Source organism: Drosophila montana, unplaced genomic scaffold (genome assembly GCF_035044405.1).
Source record: "Drosophila montana isolate Dmon_TW-CO22-7 unplaced genomic scaffold, ASM3504440v1 contig_3607_1, whole genome shotgun sequence".
Taxonomy (NCBI): Eukaryota; Metazoa; Arthropoda; class Insecta; order Diptera; family Drosophilidae; genus Drosophila; species Drosophila montana.
The window spans coordinates 54,537-72,327 of record NW_026998492.1 but is presented as its reverse complement, the minus strand read 5'-3'; the positions used below and the strand labels follow the sequence as shown (position 1 = coordinate 72,327).

The 17,791-nt window shown below is 40.5% G+C and overlaps 4 protein-coding genes across 7 annotated transcripts; 2 read left to right on the top strand and 2 right to left on the bottom strand.

The window, feature by feature from the left end:
• Positions 1-675: 675 nt before the first annotated feature.
• ari-1 (E3 ubiquitin-protein ligase ariadne-1) lies at positions 676-8,179 on the bottom strand. Of its 4 annotated transcripts, none has more exons than XM_064692428.1 (8): positions 8,091-8,179; positions 6,110-6,691; positions 4,501-4,665; positions 4,345-4,401; positions 3,633-4,282; positions 3,431-3,554; positions 2,230-2,456; positions 676-2,164 (listed from the first exon to the last, which is right to left on the bottom strand). In XM_064692428.1, exons 2-8 carry the CDS (start codon positions 6,326-6,328, stop codon positions 2,083-2,085), a joined length of 1,524 nt encoding a protein of 507 aa, XP_064548498.1. In that variant the 5' UTR covers positions 6,329-6,691; positions 8,091-8,179; the 3' UTR covers positions 676-2,082. The 4 variants fall into 4 exon arrangements, with proteins under 4 accessions (XP_064548498.1, XP_064548497.1, XP_064548500.1 ...); XM_064692427.1 differs by having other exon boundaries at positions 7,998-8,132; XM_064692430.1 differs by lacking the exon at positions 8,091-8,179 and adding an exon at positions 7,165-7,180.
• Positions 8,180-10,496: 2,317 nt separating this feature from the next.
• Positions 10,497-11,013, top strand: e(y)2 (enhancer of yellow 2). Its single transcript, XM_064692440.1, has one exon. It carries the CDS (start codon positions 10,622-10,624, stop codon positions 10,904-10,906), a length of 285 nt encoding a protein of 94 aa, XP_064548510.1. The 5' UTR covers positions 10,497-10,621; the 3' UTR covers positions 10,907-11,013.
• Positions 10,961-13,230, bottom strand: LOC135435404 (transcription factor grauzone). The gene is made up of 4 exons (XM_064692439.1): positions 13,043-13,230; positions 11,931-12,979; positions 11,466-11,850; positions 10,961-11,372 (listed from the first exon to the last, which is right to left on the bottom strand). Exons 1-4 carry the CDS (start codon positions 13,151-13,153, stop codon positions 11,043-11,045), a joined length of 1,875 nt encoding a protein of 624 aa, XP_064548509.1. The 5' UTR covers positions 13,154-13,230; the 3' UTR covers positions 10,961-11,042.
• A 376-nt stretch (positions 13,231-13,606) lies between these two features.
• On the top strand, positions 13,607-14,011 carry LOC135435400 (uncharacterized). The gene has a single exon (XM_064692434.1). It carries the CDS (start codon positions 13,688-13,690, stop codon positions 13,898-13,900), a length of 213 nt encoding a protein of 70 aa, XP_064548504.1. The 5' UTR covers positions 13,607-13,687; the 3' UTR covers positions 13,901-14,011.
• The last annotated feature ends 3,780 nt before the right edge of the window (positions 14,012-17,791 follow it).

Sequence of the window (17,791 nt, the reverse complement as noted above, 5' to 3'; positions counted from 1 at the left end):
GTTTTTTTTTTTTATTTTTATTTTTATTTTCACTAGTTTTCGCAACATTTCATCATTAATTATACATACATAGTTTCTCATAATTTTTACAGCAATTTTGTCTTTTTTTTTGTTTTTTGTTTTTTTTTTCTCATAATTTTTTAATGTTTTTTATATTTATTTATTTTGTTTCAATTGTTTCGAGTCGAACAACTTTTAAACTTTTTACAGCATTTCAATGAGTTTAGCTCTTGTTATACATATTATTGGTAGCACAAACTTGGTACATGTACACACATATATATATGTATGTATGTTTCTATATGTATAGGTATATATCTAGAGAATCGAGAATGCCAAACGGAGAGAAGAACGCAGAGGCAAAAGGCCGCATGGCGAACGCCTTTCGCAAAGCAGCGCGCAGCCTAAGGAGAAACCATGAACAATTTCAACTATATGTACAACGATTAAAATCGAAATCGATTCTCGGCACTTGACCGGAATCGGGAGCAGCTCTCCAGCGTAGAGTACTACTACCAGAACTTAACGTTTAATGGCAGAGTTGGATGGAACGCGTGTGAAACAAGGCGAAGAGTGAGGAAGAGCTACGGACTCTTAAGGTTGCGTGCGTGAGTGTGTCTATGCGTGTGTGTGTGTGTGTGTGTGTGTGTGTGTGAGTGCATTACTACCAGTTGATTATTAACATGTACAACTTGAATTCTGTTTATTACATATTGCATTTACATAATTATAATATTTATATATTGCTTCCATAAACTGCAATTTGCATCGCTCACAAATCAAATTGTTTGTGGGAATTGCTATTTGTTTGCTTAAATAAATAATGATGGACAACATGTTCATATGCTTTGTGATAAACGCGACTAAGTAAATATATCTATATATATATATATACAGATATATATATATATTTTTTATAACAGAATCAGAGACAAATAATATGCAATCGATACAGCGTTAAACAAACAAAAGAAAATAGATTTAAAAAAAATGAAAATTTAGTTTACAAATTCGTTGAAACCACAAAAAAAAAAAAACAAAAATGGCTAAATGAATAAACTAGAACTACAAACAAAGCACAAACATATGCAACAGCCCGAAAGTCGGGCAATTCTTACAAGCTCGGTTTATTACAATTTGCTCGCTATATTAACTGTGTGTGTGTGTGTGTGTGCGTGTGTGTGGGTGGGTTGTGCCTGGGTGTGTGTTGGAGTGTATCTATTCTATTGCATATAATTATGTTGATTCGCTTGATGCTTCTTTTCATTTTGTTTATTATTTAACTGGAACAGCCAAGTGAAAATTGATGTCGATGAATTTTGCATTTTATATTTATATATATATGGAAACAGCAACTCCTAATGCGCGCGCGCGCGCGCGTGTGTGTGTGTGTGTGTGTGTGTGTGTGTGTGTGTGTGTATGCTTGCTGGGATCAGTTAAGTTGCTGCTCAACACGAAGAGAAAAAATGTATATATATATATATACATATATATATATATATATTTTATATAGTATGATTTTAATATAACTTTTCGCTTATTCCGTATTTTTCTGGGTATGCAACAACTTGCGCAACTGCATTACGGTCTGTGTTTTATTTTATTTTTTTATTTTTTTAACTTTTTGTTTTTGTTTTTGTTTTTTTTTTTGTGTTTTATTTTAATATTTGTATTTTTTTTTTCTTCGTTTTTTTTACTGTTTTGTTTTTGTTATTGCTTGAATTTCTCTGTGCGCGGCTTTAATCAATTCTCATATTTAGCTTGTTCTTGCCTCAAACTCCATACATTTGGTTGTGCCTCTGTGTGTGGTTGTTCTTGTTCATGTTCTTGTTGTTGTTGCTGTTACACGTGTTGTTTATGCTAAAGTTATTGCTTTTGTTGTTGCTTATGTTGTTGTTTTCTGTTGTTCTGTTTAAAAATTGTTGCTTGCACTGCTGCTGCTGCTGTTACGGCTGTTGCTGCTGCTGTTGTTGTTGTTACGGCTGTTAATGCTTACTGCTAGCTGATACTGCTACTGCTAACGCCAAATTGCTAGTTACACTCGGATTTTGCATCACCTTAGTTATCCAGCCAGGATTCGCGTCATTCTGTATAATCCCACCAATCCTTTTCATAACCTTCGTGCACATGCTTGAGCAGGACTGTGCAACGCTTCTCACAATATCTGCAATTTGGAAATATGTATTTATAAATATATCAGTATATATAATAATATTGTATATCGTATACCTATATTTATCCTGTACTTTCTGTTTAATATCAGCCAGATTCTCGGATGTAATATCACGTTCCAAGTACTCGGACAGCGTCTCCGTTGCCGACTCCAAATCCTTCTGATTATCCTCGAATATCATGGATTGATTGTTCTTTTTCAAGTAATACGCAAAGACGTATGTGTACATTAGGGTCTGGCGACATTGGCAGAGTATATCGACAGCCTTTTTCAGGAATTGCACCTGCCATTAGGCAACAAATAGAAGTTTTAGTTAATATATATGTATGTATGCCGTAAACGAAATGCAAGATGGAGTCTCGAAATGGAATGGAGCTGCTAATCAAGACCTGGTAGAAGAAGGAGCTAAACAAATCCAATCCAAAACGCTCCTATCCTCTATAGCAAACGCTCCATAACGCTCATGACACGCATCCTAAGAGATCATCTCACCGAGCATTGTACCCTAAACTATAAAGGAAAACCCTGAACCTATTCTGTGAAGGGCATCGAGGGACATGAGAATGAATAATGCCCAGCACTCTGTAGATGAAGATCTCAACATATGGGGGAAACGATTTTGCGAAATGTATTTCCGCATAGAATCGGTGCTTAGAGTCCGACCCTTATGCATTTTTCTTAGCAAAAGTGTGCATATGCCAAGACTCTACCTTCAAAAACGTGTTCGTTCGAGAATAATTGTATTCTTTTATAAGAGAGCCTATCGCAGAGCCTACAAAGTGTATATAGAGTCGTTCTTAGAAAAATGAAATATTCGTATTCTGTATATGCTATAAGAGAGTCCCAATACCAAGTTTTATGTATCTAGCTTTAACAGTTCTCGAGTTATGCTTAAGAAACCTTCTCTCAAAATTGATATTTTATTCATATTATGGAAATAAGACGAATTAACGAGAGAGAAAAAAAATGATAAACTCGTTCTGGGTATGGCACACGAGAGGATATATTTCAAATTTCAAGTCTATAGCGTTTTTTAGTTCCCCAAATCGACGCGTTCGTACAGACGGACAGAGAGGCGGACATTATAGAGCCAGCTCGTCGTCCCGATCAAGATAATAAATACTTTATGGGTTCGGAGATGCTTCCTTCTGCCTGTTGCATAGCTGTGCACAAAGCGCTTATGCCCTTATCAATATGGGTTCAGGGTATACGAATTATATTTCTATAGAGATTCATTCATTTGATGTGTTGGCCCACCTCAATCCAGGACATGTTGTGCTGCTGCATTTCCTCCATTTTCTGCTTGACAGATGCATACAATTTGTTCTCAAACTTCATGGATTGCATGTGATTCATGTAGCGATTGTAATAATGTAAATATCTGTTGATAAAACAGAAGAATAGATTAGCTAAACAATTTGCAATTGCATATTGTATGCATATTGGAAGCGGCACCCACCTGGCCAGTGAGGAGCGCAGCTTTTCCTGGGCATCACGGGCCGCCTTTGCCTCATCCTCGTCATAGCGATTGCAATTGTACCAGGAGGAGCCATGCGGCTCCCAGGAGCCGAGGCATACCCAGCAAAAGTCATGCTTGCAATTTTGATTCTTGCAGACCATATGATTGCAGCCGCCATCCTTCTCGATGGTAACACTGCATTTGGGACACTCTTTGGTATTGGCTGCAATCCAATTGGACGTCTCCGAATCATCGTCGCACTTCTTGATCCATTTCTTTAGCCAACGGCACTGGACCGGATCGTGCCAGTTCTCGCCGCAGGCAAAGCAAAATACATGACCGCATTTGCAATGGACGCGACGGGGCTCCGCATAGGGCACCTTCACCGCATAGGTGCAATCGACGGACGGACACCAGCGCAGCAGCTGATTGCATTCAACAAAACTATTGGTGATCAGCTGCTGATATTTAACCTTCACCCGTGCATCCGGCACCAGTTTGGTAACAGTCACATCATCCACCAATATATCACAGCCGTGCGCGGCGCACGATATGGTCTGGCCCAAGCACTCTGTAACGATTTTCGTTGTCAGATACTCGCGCCAACAGTTCAGGCAAAAACGATGACCGCACTTCAATCCGGTCATGGACTGCAAAGAAATTAATCATATTTAAATTGATTCCCGAATATATTTCAACTATGCAAACTTACATCTGGCGGCAACAAGGAGAAGCATATCTCGCATTCCTCGCACTGGCTCCGTGTTGTCTGCATGGCATAGAAAGAGAGAGAGAGAGAGAGAGAGAGAGCGGAGTGAGTAAGACAGATATATATATAGTTGAACTTTATGCAGCTGCTATGACAAACCTTTTGCTGCACCGTCTCGGCTGGCTTGTTAAACGGATTTATGACGTGTGCGCATTTGAAGAACTCTTCCGTATTATCATCGCTGCCATCGAAATACTTCTCCAGCAGCTTCTCCTTGTCCCACTTAAAGTGATTCAGCAATATTCGTGTAATGGGCGTGACCAGCTGCATCAAAACACAATCAGGAACAAAAAGGAAACCAAACGCATTTTTATAAGTTTATGTTTGATAAGCACAGTACATGAGTCTATATGCTATATGCTATATATATTTATGTATATATATATATATATATATGTATACGGCATAGATTATTGTGACTATAAATACACATTGAGTGACATATTGATTAGTGTGCAGCCCCCACAAGCAAAAGTCGAAGTCAATAATTAGACGAATTCAGACAAAAGGTTTGCAATTGTTATTAACTATTGCATATTGCACATAAACTGAAGCATATTTATTAGCAAATTTTCATATTTGCACCTTGACAAATAATAGTTGAATATTTTATAATTTTTATTTTTTTATATAAATCGAAAATTAAAAAAATTAATTAATTAAATAATAGAATAATATGAAATGAAACCAGACGAAGGCAAAGTTTCGCAACGTTAAGCTAAACATGGGGAATATTTTTTTGAAATTCCATGTAAAAATCGAGAAGCATCAAATTGGAGCTGGGCCAAAGTTGGGCATATACTAGTTATTGTGGTACAGTGAAAACTCGCTCTTAACGAACATCTTTATACTGGGCAATTTGGCCGACCAATTTATTTAGTCTCCATCTATTTTCATTATACTTTTTACGCTGCGATCTAGATGAAAACTATTGCTAGTTATAGATATACACATGAAACTGTATGATACATATATATATGTATATATATATGCCCAACCAGGAATAGTTTATATATATACTATATATGTATATATCGCTCTTGAAGTAAGCGCATTTTAAAGTTTTCCAGTTAAGAATGACTTTGCAGAAAAGATAGAAATAATTATCTGCTCGTGTCAAGAGCACACAAGATATGAATATAAATGTTTTTTAGGGAATATAAAATCCGATATACCGCACAATTATCTATTATAAACGCAAAAATCGGATGGATCAACTATTAATATAATTTTTTATTTATTTCATGTTTTTTAAATATTTTCTTATATTTCTTTAACGCTTTTTAAGCGCACAAAATGTTTGGAGATGTCCGCTGTATATGTGTATACGTGCACATATACATGCACACATACATTTGCATATGCTGCCAGCAAAAGTCTCTTTGAGCAATTGCGCTTGCAAATGTCATCAAACTGTGCTGACCTTCAATTTGGCTAAGATTATGCACACACACACGCACGCAGACACGCACGCACACACGCACGCAGACACGCACGCACACAGTGCCAAATCGATCAGCTGTCTGTCTCCCTCTCTCGCTCTCTCGCACACACTCCTTTGTAGAAGTGCGCCACTTTCTTATCAGTCAAACGATAAACGTTGCAAGAGTCTCATACACACATACATACGCACATACATACATGTTTAAACATGCACGTATGCGTATATATAGATACATATAAAAATTAAAAATGTAGCATGACTCACCTTTAGCACACGATTAACCTCATCGATTATCTCGCGCTGAAACTGAACTATCTCATCTGTGGTTAGCACCTTGTATTGATAATCATCGGTGTCCAATTGACGTTCCGTCGAACTGGGCATATCCACCTCCATGGCAAAATCATCGTCGCCATCATCACCGGACGATACATTGCCGGAATCCACGTTGTCCAAGAAATCGTTATCGTTATCCGAGTCCATCGCTGTGGGGTGGGGTGGGGGGGGTATGTGTGCGCCTTTCGCCTTTCGCCTTGCGCCGTTCGCCTTTTCGCCTTTTCGCCTTGGTGGCCTTCTCCTTTGTGGTTGGTTGCGTTTGCTATTGGCTTTAGATTTGCCTGGGGAGCTGTTGTCTTTGATTGATTGCCTGTGCCTTCCTGGCTGCCTGGTCCGCCTCGCCTGCTGTGATTGCCAAGCTCAGATGCTGCTGCTGGCGTTGTTTTTCTGTTTGTTTCTTCTTATTGTTGTTCTAGTTGTTGTTATTATTTTCGCTTCAAGTTGCGCGCGCTGCTGCCCACTGTTGGTGTTTTTCCTCTTGTAATTTAGCCAGTTACTGCGTATTTTGCACTATTTGAGATATATCAAATGTTAAATACATACATAAATAGCTGCACACACACACACACACATACATACACACATGCACACGACTCAAAAGCATAATTATTACATGGACAACGACAGCGACGTCACTTGACCTTCGCTGTTGCTGGGCGTCTGAGCCCGACCAAATCACCTGCGTTCCAATAAATGTGCACAAATGTTGTTGTTGTTATTATTATTTGAACACGCGCAACTACACTCACACATGTAAATGTTGAAATTTTTGTTTAATTTTATGTAATTTTATGTACACACACACACGTGCACACACGCGCGCGCATCTCTATGTGCATGTGTGTATGTATTGTCAAACAGCTGTGCAAATAATGCAATTACAGCTGTTAATGCAAATTTTCGACTGCTCATCAACAGTGCACTGTTAACTAACATCGCAGTTCCAATTAGATCGAACCAGTTCAGAGCTCTTGTTTATGCACCTGCTAGCTTCATTGTTGTTGTTGTTGCTGCTGCTGCTGTTGTTGTAGCTGTTGGCTTGTTGTTGTTATGCAGCCCATTTATATATTGACATTTTGACCACTTCTTTTTTCATAGCTTGCCATTAGTTTTGTGTAACAACAAATACGCGCTTATTCACTAATTCACTTTAACTGTAAACTGCGACTTTTTTTTTTCCTTTTCTGCCTAATTCATGATTTCTTTTGTTTTGCCCGTTGTCATTGCGTTTTATTTCGCCTTTGTTTTTGAGCTATATGTAATTTAATTCATTTTTTTTTTCTTTTTTTTTTTTTTTTGCTTGCTTGCTGGCAATGCAAAACGCTGCAAAATTAAGACGCCATACAAAAACAACAAAAAAGAGTTCAAATAAGACTACAGCGCTGCACAGCAGCAGAGGCCACAATGGACTCAACACAACACAGTCATTGGTGGCCTAACAAAACACGTCTATGTATGTATGTGTACTTATGTATGTATGTGTATGTACTTACACACTCGTGCATGTATATGTATGTACGCCTTGCTGTTCCAATTGGACCAGAGACCCTATAAACTCAAAATGTTGCGGGTTTTCTTCGTTTTTTTTTTTTTTATATTTTTATTTTTCGAGCAAGTTCAGATGGGAATAACACACAAATACATCATCGCACTTGAGCATACAATTACAAAAATTATACACAATTATGTGTACATACATACAGCATGTAGTTTATACACACGTATGACACAAAATCAAGGCAACACACATATACAGGCACATATGTATACATAGACACATACACTCACAACACATACAACAGCTGCACCAGCTCACTTTTCATTTGGTTTTTACAAGCTGCCCCTGAGCCCGTTGCACTTGAACCATTTGTACATTAATTTAAGTGGATTTTTTCATACTTTTATTTACTTTTTATGCTAATTGTAACAATATTGCGACGCGACGCGATTTCCATGCAAAAGCAACATCTGGCAGCTCTAGACGACATGAAATATCGATATTAGTGGATTGTCAATATCGATATGACCTTCAATCGCTTAGCCACCACGTTGTTGATTCTGCGCTTCCAATCCGCCCTGTGGCCGTGTGTCTGTGCTAAGTTAGGACACCAAGCACATTGAAGACACACACCATAAATGATTCAGCAATTACGTGTAGCCAACGCTAAGTGGCTGAGAAGTCTCTCGCAGCCAACTTCACGTTAAGTCAAATGCAAGCGCAGCCAGCTTCACGTGAGTTTCAAAATGGACGATCTTAAAATGGCGGACCACAATAATTCATAAGCTTACTGCAAAGGAATATCAAATCCGTTTTTCGACATTTCAATCGATGTTATGCCACATGCTCATTTGTCGCCATTTATGCGTTGCGCTAGCTACATTTCATACAGCCTCATGTTCATTCTCTTTCACTGCAATCCATGAAAGGGAGAGAGACAAAAATATATCCATCTCTCTCATTATCAAACTGAAAGAGTGAGAATGCAGACTATTGCTGACTTTTCGTTTGCACGACTTTTTACGCACATTGCGTGACCCAAGTAAAAATCAATAGACATATTTTTTAGTTTAGTTTTCATTTTAATGTCAAACAATATATTTTGAAAGTATTCGTTAAGGCACGTATAACGTTACATTTGTTTTACTAACTCCTTTTTTAATACATTTTTTTCTCGGCACGTATAACATCCTAATTTTTTTTTTTCTCGTGCTGCAACATTATACATGCCCTAAAATAGTTGGGTTTGTTTGTTTTTTTTTTTCGTTTTCGGCTTGTATAACGTTACCCCAACAAATAAAAAATTCCTATATTTGTTGTTGCTCTATTGCTCTATTTCATGTTACTGCGCGGATAACATTAAAATAGAACACTACGTTTTTGTAAACGAACGTTTTTAGCATACGATCGTTTAAAACTCGAATACATTTGAAACTTGCTTCGAAAATCGGTTTGGGGACAATTCTAAACGCCCTAAACCAATTTCTAAAGCTAACACCCTTTAGTTTACTTTACCTTTTGATGAAGCCCGCAGTTACCTGTAAGTACAAAAAAAAAAACGTACACACAAATATTAATCATTTGCAACGTGTCCACGAAGCGCCTAACCGACAAAATGTCGGGATCTTGCGTCTCGCACACACACACGCACACACACATTCGACTGGTGCTCGCATCGTTTTTTATTTTTCACATTTCGTATTTCCTGTCTGATCAGCAAACCGTTTCAGTTATTTAAAACTTACTAGCTGTTGACTTGAACGTGCACTTTTACGGAACATAACTGAAATTAAAAGTTAATTTTGTTATTGAATCACCTCCATTTTGTATTCACACACACACACACGCAAACACACGAGGCCGTGATGCATGCGTGTGTGTGTGTGTGTGTGTATGCATTGAGAACTTACCACTTGATTTGTGACTGTACCGCCAAAACCTACAATATTAATACTCAAAAAGCCCTCTTAATGACTTTTCTGCCTATTTACGAGTCGTTTTTTATCAAATTAATCCAATTTACAAAGAAAAAAGATAATAAACAAAATGTGTGTCTACTAAAACGTATTGACTTTCAATCTGTTTTTGTTCGTTGTGTGTGTGTGTGTGTGTATGTATAACAAAACGACAAAGCAAGGGTGTGTAAAATAAAAGTTAAAAAATTTTGTATGTCTGCTCTTGCCTGTAACTTCTAGCTGTCTGATGATGAACATGGCTGCTGCTGCTAGTTATTGATGTTGAAATAAGTATTTTGCCAAATATAACGATGTATCGATAACAGTGATCGTAAATATCGGTGTGCATTTGCTGTTACGATGTATCGAAATTTAAAGCTCAGTATTTTTTAAAAGCTGGCAATCAGACAAATTTCATGAAAATTTGTTTGTTTTTTTTTTTTTTTAGTTTCTTGATTTTCTTTAACAGTTAAGAGAGCACTAAGGTCATTTGATTGTGAGCGTTTGCTGTGCAAATTGTGATTATTAAAACATAATTGACTTTCTAATTGGTCGCATCTGCAAAGTATTAGTTAAAATTTTTCTGTATTTTGTTGTTTTTTTTTTTTTTTAATTTAAATTTAAATATTTGATATTGTTGCCAACTGTTTGCAGTTTCGTATCGATAATGAAATGTTAGGCGACGGCGTTGCCACAGTTTAGCCAAGAGTTAACAGCAACTGTTAAGCATTTAGCAGCTTGCTCGTGCACTTAGCGATTACTCCAACCATTTTACAGATAAAGTGCCTTGCTGCTGGCATCGATGCTAATTGGTTTGAGAATTGGGAAGGCAGTCAAAACATTGGCGGCGGCAATGCGATAATGTTATCGATATTAGATCAGCTAATATTTGTTGGCCATCCACAAATATAAAATAGCATTTTAGCTAACATTGGCCTATTGCGGCGCGCCGCGAGTAAACGCCAAGTATTCAAAAAGCAATAAACCATGACTGTTTCAAACACCGTGGACCAGTACACAATCATGTCGGGGGATCGTTCCAAAATCAAGGACTTGCTCTGCAATCGCCTGACCGAGTGCGGCTGGCGGGACGAGGTGCGTCTGCTATGCCGCAACATACTGCTCGAGAAGAGCGCCAGCAATGGCGTCACCGTCGAGCAGCTAATTGCGGAAGTGACGCCCAAGGCGCGCACCCTGGTGCCCGACGCGGTCAAAAAGGAGCTGCTCATGAAAATCCGCACCATTCTGGCCGAAAACGAGGCCGAGAACTAAACGCTGCTTCCGCTTGATGTTTTTGATACTACAAAATTACGTTTAAGTCTACAATTCACATTTGCAACATTTTATAGATGCCAATAAACTATATTACATATGTACAATGGCGGGATTCGGTGCGACACGCCGGGATTCAGATTGGACAAACAGCGCTGCCATTGACCATGTACTCGTAGCCGCCATCAGATGTCGGTGCCGCCGCCACCGTCGCCTCGGCTGGCTGTTCCTGCTCCTCCTCCTCCTGCTGCTGCTCTTCCGCGATATCCTTGTCTGGCAGCACGGCCGCTGCTCCATTGGCATGGACGGCACCGGAGCCGCTGGCGCTGGGCTGCGTATACTTGCGCACCCACTCGTTGGGATGCATCTTCTTCTTGTGATTGTGCATGTTCGCGTGCGATTTGAAGGTGCGCGTGCAAAATGGACACGAATACAGATCGATGCCCGTGTGCGTGGCCATGTGCTCCTGTGCGCGTGCATGCAAAATAAAAATGAATCAAACTCTTGACTTGTGACCAAATCGCAGCGGCTGATTTGCACAGCCCGGACATTTACTCACGGCTAGCGCCCGTGGCAGCTTGAACTCCTTGCCGCAGAGCGTGCAGCTGTGCCGCTTGGCCGAGTGATGGTAGCGCATATGGCTGCTCAATGCCACACGGGATGCCTTCTCGGCGCTGCAGAGTAGGCAGCGATATTTGTTGTCGCCATCGCGATCATCGTGCCTGGCCAGATGCTTGCGCAGACTGCGCTCGTCGCGCAGCCAGCGGCTGCACAGATTGCATTGCACCTCGGCAACTGGGCCATCCGGATGCAGCGCCTTCTTGTGTATCAGAAAGTTGGCCTTCGAGCGAAAATGTACGCCGCAAATGTCACAGATCACGGGCGTAAAGTCCGAGGTGTGCATGCGCTTTATGTGCGCCGTCAGCTCCAGTTTGGTGCGGAAGCTGTCAGAGAGAGAGAGAGAGAGAGAGAGAGATGGATATCTATCTATTGCTAGTGTCAGTTTATCAAGCGGAAGACGCACCTCTTGCCACATGTCTCGCATGCCTCGGTGCGCTCGGTGCCCTTGTGGCCCTTGATGTGCATGGTGAGCAGAAACTTTTTGGCGAAGCGCGCCTCGCAGATGGCGCACTGATGGACCAGCTGCTGCTGATCGGAATGGAAGCGCAGCATGTGCATGTCCTGGCTGTTGCGATTGAGGAAACTCTTGCGGCACGGCTGGCAGCTAAAGTACTGCGGATCCTTGTGATAGTGCAAATGGTCCACATACAACGTGCGCTTCTTGTACCGATTGTTGCAGCACTCCATATAGCCGGTGCAATTGTGCTCGGCGCGAAAGTGTCGCTTCAGCTCGATAAAGTTCTGGAGCGGCGCCGCGCACAGGCAACAGTCCAGCTTCACATTGGCCGCAATATAGTCGTCCATTTCCTTGATGCTGCTGCGCTTCGCCGCCAGCTCGTCGGCGTCCGCTTTGGCTGACTTTGGCTTCGGTTTCGGCTTAACATTGACACCCTTGGGTCGGCCGCGTGACTTTGTGCTTTTTAGCATTTTGGCGGGCAGCTCTGGCATTGCAACAGCTCCGGCTCCGGCTGCTGCTGCAGTGCGTCGCAGCTCACGCGAACGCAAACGCGACTCGCGCTGGCTGGCGGCAGTTAATTGTGGCGGTGGATACTTGCTGGCGGCTGGCTTTAAAGGCGCCTGGCGCGTTCGTCCTCTGCTTTGCTTGGCCGCAGCTGTCTGCTCGCAGTCTGAATCGAATGCATCGGCCGGTGAGTCCTCGCTGCTGCTGCTGCTGTTCCCGTGCTTGTTAGACGACTGTGTGCTGTCATTCACATCAATCTCGGGCTCGCACAGTATATGATCCTTGACATCGTCATCGAAGACCAGCTTCGTTTCGATGGGCGACTCCGTGTTCCACACAACAACAGCTGGCTCGGGCGGCGGTTCCGGTTCCATTTTGAGCTGCAGCGACTGTTGCTTGTCGGCGACCATGGCGCAGAACTGCTCGAAATCGCTCAGATGGTGCCAGCAGGTGGTGCACAGTTTGGTGGAGATGCTATCACTGATCGTCACCTGGCAAAATGGAATGCAAAGGTGTAATGTTTTTACAGTTTGCGTGTGTGTGGAGTGCAGCACCTCGAGCTGTAAATATTTGGCAATTGCCTTGGGCAGGCCGTGCTCGGCATCGCTGAATATGTAAATGGACATCGAGTTGTCCAAATCGGACAGGCACAAACGGCAGATCATCGTTTTTAAGCAAAATAATAACCGCAGAGCCAAATCCAGCTGCCTGCGGTAAACAAATATGTGTGGGCTAGAGATGCACGATATAAATCGATTTTCAAAAAAAAAAGTGATAACTTCGATATTTGTCCTTTTTTCTGCTGTCGTTGGCCGCCACAATTATCGATAAATCCGAAAAGGTGCTCCTACCACGGCGGCATTCACTTCTGCATTCGATCAGCTGTTGTGGGTTTGGTATTGAACGACAATTCAAAATGAATGAAACGAAACGTTATTTTAATTGGTACGATATAACGAAATCTGATGCATTGCATCGCTGCTTTTTTTTCCATGTGAACATCTCTAGTGTGTGCAAGAGATGCGAGTTGCTTTGTTTCATCACAGTTGGCTGCAGTTTGTAAACAAAAATATCGAAATCGATATATACAAAAAAAAACATACAAGCTGCGATGTTTATTTCATTTTGTACATCACTAACAGACCAAATATTGCTTGACTTTTCCTGATTCTGAGTGCGGTAATATTGCGGCTAGAAAGATGCAAAAGAAGCCGCTGAATGCGAACACGCTGCTGGACAAGCTGCACCGTGGCGCTGTATACGCCTGCATCGGGGTCACCCTATACGGCACCTATATGATCGGCATGCGCTACTACCACTATTACACTGTGATACGGCCGGAGAAGCAGCAGGCGGAGCTGAAGCTGCTCGACGAGGGCGCGCACGACAAGGCCAAGGAGCTGAAATACTGAAAGCACCTCCCATATAATATATATTTCTTTTTGCTAATTTGTAATGTCTGTTAAGCGTAATAAATAGTTCCGACACAAATTGTTAAACGCACGGCGCATAAGAAAACCCAACTTGCCTCGCCTCTTGCTGTTCCGTGTTTGGTTGTGTAATGCTCGACCAGGTGGCGGGGCCCCGCCAGCGCAGTCGCTGTGCTGTCGGGGCGGTACGACTGGCAGACAATGGCGCCCATAAATCAGCCCAGAACATGCCCAGATCGGGGCAAAGGCATTGTTAAATCCGATGTTGTGGCAACAAACGTCAATGTTGTCATCGGCGCTTTGATTGGCATCGTGACCAGCGGCAAGAGCACAGCTGCCTAGAGATGGGCGCGTGTCGATGTTTTTTCTCTCTTTCAAGAAACAAGCACGACTTTTTGCTATACAGTAAAAGCAGCCTTGGGCGGGCATCCTTTAGAGCGAACCAATTTGTTGGTTCAAATCTATTTTTCTATTTGATTTGTTTAATAACGAAAAACTACCTACTAACTGGAAAGTGCATAAGAATTGTTTTTTAAAATATTCAAAATTTGCATAATAATATGTGATCAGGAATATCTTTTCGTAGGTTTTACTTCCTTTTTTTTTTGTATTTTTTATCTCTCTTTAATAGTTCCTTTAACAGTAAAAATAACTGAAGTCGTGCTTGTAATCTCAAGAGTTTTCTCATACTTACTTTTCCTATTTTTTATTTTAAAAGATCTTGTCTTTAACTTTTGCTTAAAAGTAGAAAAGGTGCCTGGAAGAGTTTGTACATAACGAGCTTATTTGTTTGGCTTTTTTCTTTGTCTATTTATTTTTTAAAGATTCTTATTTTTTATTTCATATAAAAATAATATTTTATTTCATTTTTATTTTCTAATTATTGTCAAATTTGTATAAAAGTTTGTGCGTGCTCGTGCCAAATTTCTGTCTATCGTGCGTGCTCGTGTCACGCAAAGTCGTGTTTCTATTCACGAACTGGGCAACTTCCGCTTGCCACAGCCAAGTCGAGTCGTGCGTTAACCTCGGCGTGTGGCAACTGCCGCGAACTCGATATGCATTTAATAAATATATGTAAGTAAAGATAAAGATAAAGAAGAAGAAGAGAAATAGACATTAACTAGTCGCAGACAATGGCGGTGCCCACCCACTTTCTGGCCCGGGCCGCTTGTGAAAAACGTTGCCAATTGCCAGTTGGCAGTTTTTTTCTATGCTTCATTCAACAAATGTTGCAGCTGACGGTGCCGTTGCCGTCGTTGCATTTGGCTCGATCAGCAGATAAAACCAATTACTATGCAGCTAAAAAAAAAAAAAAACCAGCCCCCTCCAGCCCCCTGTCCACCCATTCGCCAAGCCAGCCGGTCAAGGTCGTCCTTCGTTTATTGTCTCGCTGCAGGCGAACCACACGGATCATAACGCCCTCCTACCCTGGAGCTAAGCACTCAGAGAAGTCGTGCAGCTTGTGGATTATTTCGATAAGTATTCCCTGCCTATTATTCCATACCCATCGCAAATGGGCATATTAGTTGTGTGTCAATGGTATGTAACTGTTGGAAAAGGTATAGTATATAGTATATAGTATATAGTATATAGTATATAGTATATAGTATATAGTATATAGTATATAGTATATAGTATATAGTATATAGTATATAGTATATAGTATATAGTATATAGTATATAGTATATAGTATATAGTATATAGTATATAGTATATAGTATATAGTATATAGTATATAGTATATAGTATATAGTATATAGTATATAGTATATAGTATATAGTATATAGTATATAGTATATAGTATATAGTATATAGTATATAGTATATAGTATATAGTATATAGTATATAGTATATAGTATATAGTATATAGTATATAGTATATAGTATACAGATTCTGGATACGTTCGCTCATTCTAGACAAAAATAAGAAAATAATAATAAAAGTCGCTGGTTCAAATCCAGCCTCAGTTTTCAATTTATCCAGCGTCGAGCTGCCGAAAGAAACAAATATATGAGTTTCTGTGCGTGGAAGTAGGTTCGAATGTTATATATATATATATACTCGCTGGTTCAAATCCAGTCTCAATTTAGCGTCGAGCTGCCGATATGCATATTCGAACTTCCTTTCATACGTACACGCACATGAAATCATATACATATATGTATATATGTTTATACCAGCACGCTGGAAGAACTCCAGGTTGCGACTGGGTTTGAACCAGCGAATGTACATATACATATATAACATTCGAACTGCCTTTAATACGTACACGCATAGATAATTATATATGTATGTATATATTTATTTCGGCAGCGCGACGCAAGAGAAATGCGAAATTGCGTCTGGATTTGAACCAGCGACTACACGCACTCTCATATGCTGGCGTTGTTGTTGTTGAGGTATTTTATAGAAAATTCCCAACAGTCTGTACATATCCTCGTATCTGTAAGGCAACAAGGCAACTAACCGAAAAGAGAACAAATTCAAATTAAGTTAAGTAAAGTAAAAGTTCTTGCCTGCGAGTGACTACTGTACCTACTACTAGCTATGTCACATATGTACATATATATGCCTAGGTGAGGCCTTGCCGAAGAAAGCAAAAGCTCTGGCTAATTGGAGCTGGTTCCGTTTAGCGCAGCGTGCGCACTTGCGAGGCTTTACTGTAGCTGATAGATCTATTTGATAAAAGGTTTTCGCTGGTATCTGCGAGTCGTGCCAACTGTATAATATTGTAATTGCTGCTGACTTAATTAAAAAGCAAAAAGCAAAAAAAAAAAAAAGCAACAACAAAACGAAACCAAACATCAAATGCAATTGTTTAATAAACAATTTCTAGCTTGGCAAATTGTTTTTTCCCACGGGGTTTCTGGCATTTGACTTGCCTTTTGTTGAGGCTTTGCTGTAATCCATATGGCTGTTTGTCAACATGTTGCATGTTGCATGTATCGCATGTATCGCATGTATCGCATGTCAAGTGAAAGCGACACCCGATCCTCTGCCACGCCCCCTCCCTAAGTGTGTCACAATTTTGACCAGCTTCCGTCTTGCCCAAGCAGAAGTTTTTTTTTTTTTTTTTTGAATATTTTGTTTCTTGTTGCGCAACTCGCGTTCTAGACGCCAAAAACGTTAGTTGCCACGCCCACTTGGGCCAAAGCAGCGGCTAAGCTTCCGTCGCCGCCTCCAGCCCCGTCTGGCTGCAGCAGAAGCTGACCTTTTTGGGCCCGGCCAGCGATGCGCTGCCTGCAGGCAGTACAGTGGGTGCACCCTAAAGCGAACAGCATTGGGTTTCTCTGCAAATCGTACTGGAACCGAACCAGTTCGATTTTGTCTACTCTGAACTGTACTTGAAAGTTCAAAGAACATCTGAACCGGAACAAGAATCACAGCAGTTTTTTCTTAGAAAAAAATTTAACCAAAAATAACAAACAAATATTTTCCACCAGATCCAAACCCAAATTCAGAGATCAAATGAGCATAAGCCAAGGTGCGAACCAAAAAACAGTTCATGAACTAAACGAAAGAAGAAGCGACACTGGTTCAAACTGTGCCAGCGAACCAGCGCTTTTACTTTTACTTTTACCAGTTTTTCAGCCATGATATTTATGCATAATTTATGTTCTTATTAAAAAGTATTTGCATTTTGATCTAGAGAAAAATGGAGAGCTGTGTTTTTCAAACTGGTTCAAACTGTGCCAGCGAACCAGCGCTTTTACTTTTACCAGTTTGCAGAAATGATATTAACTTATGTTCTAATAAAAAACATTTGGTTTAAAGCACATAATTTCTGTGTACATCATGTGCTCTTATCGTCAGGAACTGGTTGATCCGTTTTGTTGGTGTTTACTGTATTTGAGCTTAGCTAGAGCTGC